Source organism: Austrofundulus limnaeus, unplaced genomic scaffold (assembly GCF_001266775.1).
Source record: "Austrofundulus limnaeus strain Quisiro unplaced genomic scaffold, Austrofundulus_limnaeus-1.0 Scaffold9, whole genome shotgun sequence".
In the NCBI taxonomy this organism is placed as follows: domain Eukaryota; kingdom Metazoa; phylum Chordata; class Actinopteri; order Cyprinodontiformes; family Rivulidae; genus Austrofundulus; species Austrofundulus limnaeus.
The window spans coordinates 2590410-2597443 of record NW_013952411.1 but is presented as its reverse complement, the minus strand read 5'-3'; the positions used below and the strand labels follow the sequence as shown (position 1 = coordinate 2597443).

The 7034-nt window shown below is 38.7% G+C and overlaps 1 protein-coding gene across 1 annotated transcript in view; it reads left to right on the top strand.

Moving 5' to 3' along the window:
* The window catches only part of tpcn2 (two pore segment channel 2), a gene marked incomplete in the record, with an annotated part of 25001 nt that overhangs the window by 6350 nt on the left and 11617 nt on the right, over nucleotides 1-7034 (top strand). Inside the window, 10 exon segments of the mRNA XM_014001513.1 lie at nucleotides 465-520; nucleotides 616-692; nucleotides 1246-1423; nucleotides 1525-1641; nucleotides 3605-3711; nucleotides 4749-4821; nucleotides 5061-5160; nucleotides 5238-5303; nucleotides 5378-5442; nucleotides 6935-7026. Of these exon segments, the coding sequence (XP_013856967.1) occupies nucleotides 465-520; nucleotides 616-692; nucleotides 1246-1423; nucleotides 1525-1641; nucleotides 3605-3711; nucleotides 4749-4821; nucleotides 5061-5160; nucleotides 5238-5303; nucleotides 5378-5442; nucleotides 6935-7026 (931 nt within the window).

Below are 7034 nucleotides of genomic sequence, written 5' to 3'. Positions count from 1 at the left end.
ACTTCATCCACCTTAACCATGCTTGGAAAATTTGACTTCTCAATCACAAAATCCGACTCAGCCAGGACAAATTTAAGCTGGCCTGCATGTCAGTGTTTTCATCTTTCATTTATTCAGACAAACTGAGGACATGCTGATAATAGTGTGCATTATTATATATCTGATTTCACCACTGTTGAAGCATTTTCTTCATTATTTATAAMCTTGAACAATCTCTGTTTGGAAAAGATTGACTAAACCCAGCTGAAACACTTCGAACCTTTAGCATCGCTACCTTTAAGGCTGGTAAAACCTTAGACCTTTTTTTCTGGCTAGGTGTAAAATGTTTACTCTGTTCACTCAGGTCCTCAGACKCTCAAACAATCAGACAGTTCAGCTCTGGTTATCAGTAACGCGTTGCTCTATGCATGATGGGAAATCCCTGCATCCTGTAATGATCCGGTCTGTGTCTTTTGTCTCCACAGATGACGCCAGCCTCTACATTCAACAAGCAGTTGTGTTCATTGAGGATGCCGTCCATGTGAGTGCAGAAAGTATTAGCTTACTTTTTTGTTTTGTTTTTCCTACTGATTAAATAAAAATGTTGTATTAGTAACAAATCCTGCCTGTCTGCAGTACCGGTCCATCAACCACCGGGTGGACGCTCAGTCTCTCCGCCTGTACCGATGGTACTACTCCAGGATATGCCAGTGGTACGTAGCAGCTGCTCAGGCTGCAGCATTTATGGAGAGCGTTCCATGTTTTTAGGTTTTAGTAATTACCAAGGTGAAGGTGTTTAGAAATGGGAAAAACAAAATGAATGAGACAACTCCTAATAAATTGACCATATGACCGATTTGTTCTTACGATGGTTCACAGCACTTTTCCAGGTGTTATTTAACTTTAATTTAAAAAGTAATAATTTATTTGTTATTATTTATTTAATAATTTCTAGAAAAGCTGTACATATTTGTGCAGAGGCGATGCCAATAAAAGGAAATAAGACCTCTGACCTCTAATTCAGATTTACTGCACAGTTGGTTCTTTGGGACTCTTTGCTCCTTACTCAAACAAACAAAAAGACAGCCCTTGTAGTCAGAATGCTTTAAAATTTAAAGTATATTTAGGGGGCGATGCTTTGTGTTCCAACTCTTTCATCGAGCAGTAGATGTAATTGTTGTGAAAAGCTCAGAGAAGCTATCATTTAGAAAAAGGACCAAGACTGGATGAACTGATCCACTCCCTCCCTGTCTTTCTTTGCCCCAGGCTCTTGGGGATCATCATAGCAGTCGTGTTGCTGCTGGCCTTTGTGGAGCGTCCGTCGTCTCTGTCCATCTCTTCAGACCCCCGCCACAGATCTGTGGCCTGGGAGCCCCCCTGCGGTTTCACCGAAACCATTGAGATGATCTGCCTCATCGTCTTCACTCTTGATCTTGCCRTCAAGGTGAACAGAAGCAATGCGAAAATGCTTTGGGCTCGAGATGTTGGACAGAAACTGTCATTTGTTCAAGAAACTATCGCCGCTTCCTTTCTCTCTGTTTTCAGAGCTACTTGATCGGCTGGGAGGAGTTCAGGAAAAGCAAATGGCTGATCAGCTTCACCATCGTCATTTGTGTCTCCGTCATCGACTGGATGTTGTCTATCAGCATGCTGTGTGATGAGGTAAAGCTCGTCCCTGGTCACTGTCAAACAGTAGATCTCTTGACTTTTTATTTCCAGCAAACCCACTGGGCCTCATGCAAGAACATGTTCGTATTCTTATCCTAAATTTCTCTTACATTTGTTCGTACAAAGGGTTCGTACAAACATGTCACGTCAGATTCAACAAACTCTTCTATCTTCAGGAAAAGTGTGTAAATGAGGAGCGTAAACTGATGAATGGGTATCAGGTGCTCGTGCATGAGGAGAGGTGATTAGTATGAYCTACCACYCCAAAAGCACCATATAAGGTTAGCGTCAGACCTGCTAAAGCCAAGGAATGAAATGACTGCTGTTAATGTTGTGTATCTTGTGGGTCGTATACAGACACAGAAGTAAAAATCTAAATCATATTCATCTCGTCTTCCCACTCCCGACTGTCGCAAATTTCAGATGCGGTTCTGAAAAGATGCATTTTAAAATGTCTCCAAACTTCAATTAATGCATAATTTAAATTACTTTTTAGTTTGAGATCTTCATATTAATATTGTAGTGTTATACAAGAGCATTAAAAGCCAATTGAACTTAATCTAATCAATTTTGTGTTGTTAGTTACATTAAAAATTACAATTACAATTCAAACAGAATAACCTATTGTCAACATAATTATGGAGTGTGATTTATTTTCAACTCAAAATATCTTCAAACTAATGAAATATGAAGTTATTACTGAGAAAAATCTGGATAACAGCAGACTGACTGCATGTAAAATATACGACAGGTCTGGACCACTCGTGAATTTTGTTCATATCTGAAAAAAAAATCTTAGAWTACGAGAAAATTGTGAATGCCACAAATTCTCCTAAATCACTCATACGCACAACTTAAGATCAAATCCGTTCCTATGAACGGTTCTTCCATGAGGGCCATTGATCCGGCTGTATGGACTGTAGCCTGATACTTCATTTATCTGAGCCTCATCTTTATTKTGTGAGTCAAAGGACCTGTAACCAATAAGGCTATCAGTGAAGACGTTCTAAACTAAAGGTCGTGTCAAACTACATCTGAAGTTGAACAGTTGATTCGCKGTCATATGGTTGCAGGATGTTTGTTTTCAAAAAAAACCTCTTACTGCTGCACACCTCAAAGCTTCTTCCCACTGGGGTCTCCACTCTGTCCCTGCACCCACTGTTTGGCCACAAACCTGTCACAGACAGAGTGCCAGACTTTTCAACAAACTGACTTCTCTGTGCACAGCRTCTACGCTGTCTAAATTCAGGAGTCTTTGGCCATTTGACTAACTTTATAAGTTTGTCTGAAAGAGACATCTACATAATCGTTCTTTCGGACCGCCTCAGACAAATCATCCATGCTGCTTGACAACAGATGACTTCAGGAAGACGAGTAGCTGAAGCAAAATGGCCCTACTGCTGTCTGAGGAGTCTTGTATTGAGAATGAAGCTCTGAGAACAAAATTATGTGATTTTTGTCGCAYAATTACATCAATCAGAGTGTTTCTTTCTCTCTTTCTTTCAGTATCAATTCTTAGTGTTTTTAAGTGTATTCTTAAAACATATTTGTACTCATTGGTTTTTAATACAACGTAAGAGTTGACCTGTTTGGTTCCATTTAATGTTTTATTTTGTCTTGTCATGTTTTTAATTGTTTTGAATTATTGTTATAATTAGTCGCTTTAGTGTGAGCACTTTTTCCAGCAGCAGTTGTTTTTAAATATCTTATAAATACATTTGATTTGTTCTTCAAGGTCGGATATTTTTCATCTTCTGGTCTCAGGACTCCTGGAAGTGAAAAATATATAAGAATAAGATGATTTATGAATTTTGCAGAAAAGTTGCAACATTTTGGGGGGGATTTGTGTTAATAGTTGTGATTGAAAAATTGCAGGTTACTGGTGAGTCTGTACTACGCACTCTAAAAGAGGCCTGAATTTTATGATGAATCTGTTTTGTTTTGTTTTATTAATCAGAAACTGAGGGTACGGCGGCTTCTGCGGCCGTTCTTTTTGCTGCAGAACTCCTCTCTGATGAAAAAGACACTGAAGTGCATCAAGAGGACTCTGCCTGAGATTGCCAGGTACAGGAATCTTTTACACACGGTGACAATCAAGACATGCATATTTATGGACTACAACGCTARAATTTTAATAATACAATTACAAGAGAGTTGTTTATCATAAAAGAAAGTTACTGATATTATGTCGCTACTTACCAAATTAAAACGTAACAAAGACTTAACAGTTTTCTCACTTCTGTGAGTCGGTTGGTGCTTCCTCAAAATGTGGGCACGTTAATGTTGACATCTGCAGCATCAGACACTTCGAGACACATTTAGCACCTCCAAGTAACTCTAGTTTAAAACATTACAGTGTAAAGTTTACTACATATGTTTTATTCTCTTGAATATAAATAATTATTAACATGGGTCTTCACGTGGACGCTTGTGAATGTTGAATCACTGCTGAACTGAAGAATAAAGTGTTAAAACCAAAGCAAGAACAAAAACTAAAGTCAGTCAATTTTTAACTAAAACCAATTTTAGCTAAATTAAAATTACATTAAGCAAAATAAGAAAAATTTTGAGCTAAAAGCTACAAATAGCAAAACAGTAGCTTATAGTTACAAACAGTGAAAAATTGCTAAAAGCTAAACTTTGCAAAACTGTAGCTCAAAGCTAATTGTGGCAAATTTTGAGCTAAAAGCTAAAATTAGCAAAACAGTAGCTTAAAGTTAAATGTAGTATAATTTTGGTTACAGTGAATAAAGTTTTAGGGAACTAAAGGTATCTCAATGTATTTCTGTGAGGATTTCTTTGTATATGAAGTTAAATAGAACAAAAAGAATAAAAGTTACAAAAATAACCCATTATTCCTTATTGAGACAAAYCTTTTGATATCTTGATATCGTTCAGCGTTCACAGTGATATTTAATTATATTTCATTCACATCACTCCATGCTGGACTGTGATTTAAAGTGAATAAAGGTTTGAAGTACTTATCAAATATATATATTTTTAAACACTGATCATGAGTTTGACAGAGTAGATTACAGGTAAAGGAGGAGGAGTTTTCAGCYGCAGTCTGAGTGTGTCTACATGTTTTCCTGTCGTTACAGTGTTATACTGCTGCTGGCTCTACACCTCTGCCTCTTCACCATGATCGGCATGCTGCTGTTCGCCAAAACTGAAGTGAGTTCAAGCCTTTGWGGTCACACTCGTGTAGTTGTGGACACGTCATAAACCACAGCTGCAACTCTGGCACTCAACTCAGAATGCAAAAAAAAAAACATTTAAAAATGTCTAAATGATCATTGATAAGGTAATGAATCAAACATACTGTGGATTGTGAAAAAGCTACTTGGACATTAAGTTGCTTGMAGCACATTGGAGAACCTAATCCCTCCTTAACTTTGTGTGCGTCTGTTTAGGATTCCAAGAAAAACGGGGAGTGGGAGTTACATTTCAGGGACATGCCCAGTTCTCTAACCTCTCTGCTGGTGCTGCTGACCACAGCCAACAACCCCGATGGTACACGACCAGTCAGATGATGAAGAAGCCATGCTCACGCACAGCTTAACTATAATTTGTTGTGTTCTTTGTCCCAGTGATGATCCCTGCCTATTCCCTTAACAGAGGCTACGCCATTTTCTTTATCACCTTCAGTGTCATCGGTAAGCAGGTGTGGGTGTGGGTTTTATTCTACAAAGTCTGTGAAAGTACTAACGTATGATGTCCTTCCTGACAGGAACCTACTGTCTGATGAACCTGCTGACCGCCATCATCTACAACCAGTTCAGAGGATATTTACTGGTGAGTGACTGTATGAAATGTTGGAATTATGACTCAGCAGTCTTGTTTTAATGACCAGTAATCCCTGTGGCTGAACAATTATCTTGTGTTTGTCACACATCATAAACATGCCTCAGTGTGGAATGAAGGATATTTGACTGAAATATTACTGTGGCTGTTGATCCGACCCAATTCTGAAACAATAAAGTGTTTTTTAGCAACGTGGTTTTTAATTTTTTAAGCATTAGATGGTGTTTTTTTCCCCTAAACTAACTGTGGTTGCTGTTCCCAGATAGAAATGTGGGTGTAACCCTGATGTGTTGGAACGTGAAGAACCGAGCCCGGGCAGTAGCTAGGAGTTGTCTTAAAATGGCTTCACACAAAAAGGATTTGCAATTTTGCGCTTATAAGGTCTGACAAATCAGTGACCTGTGTGTACACACATTGAGAAAAGAAAGGCACAGTTTATTTCGAGCAACTCAAGCCCTGATTCAAACTGTGAAAAACCCAAGTGTCATGAATCATCATCTGCTGCTTCTTGATTTTCTGTCCGAATGTGGTGGAAAAACAACGAGACCTGACTCAACAAAGTCACAGTTTCTTTAATCTTCTACGCCAGTTCCTTTTTAAATAAAAACACCCTCCGTTACAAAAAAACACGACCACCCTCTGAACTTTCTGTTGAATTCACTTGTTTTCTGACCACAGTGCGTACTCAGGCTGTCCTGGTCACAGAGTCCGGTGACATTAGCAAGAAACATTTCAGACACTTCTAGGTGGACAAGTTGTTTCACAGGCTGAGTAACATTCCTCAGGACTTACAGATRTATTTGATAGAGATCTCAAAATTCCTGAAGCAACAGGTGCCGGAAGAAGAATAGTGTYCAGAGAGGAATCACATGTTGAGGACAGGAAAAGTCTGTCGTATCACTGGGTTGAATTGGTTTGAGTTAGATCTCTTTACTGTTTTTATATAATGTCTTGATTTTAGCTCCAGCTGTGAGYTGAAGATTTAAAACTAAATTAATGTCACTCTTCTTTCCAGCTGAAGTTCTGTTGCTTTATCCATTTTTTTTTTATTTAAGATGAATCCCGCTCTGAGAAATTACTGTATCTCTGACTTGATTTTTACTCTGAAATAAATGTCACAGTGGTACGTTTGTTTCAAAAGGAAACACCAGCTGCTTGAGACAGAGGAAATATCCCAGATTATCAAACATCACAGGGTTCTGTGAAGCAGAACCTGCASAAGGACCTGTATGGTCTGAGGGGGGCAGCTGTTTCTACTGATGAGTCAGGACTGCCATCTGCTGGAGTGGACAAGTATCAGAGTTCAGGACAGAGCATGTTGGAAATGTTTTGATCATCACAGATAAAGAAAACACATTGAAGCTGTATTTAAGATAAAGTAACTTTTTCCTGGACTTCATGAATTGTAGAAATCATTTAGTAAAGAAACCAAATATTTTAGTTAAAACATCTTAATCTGTATAAATGTGCTTGTTTTGTTCAGATGTCCGTTCAGACGTCCATCATCAGGAGAAGGCTGGGGGTCCGAGCAGCTTTCCAGGTCCTCAGCTGTCAGAGAGGTCATGCAAGTACTCAGTAAGACC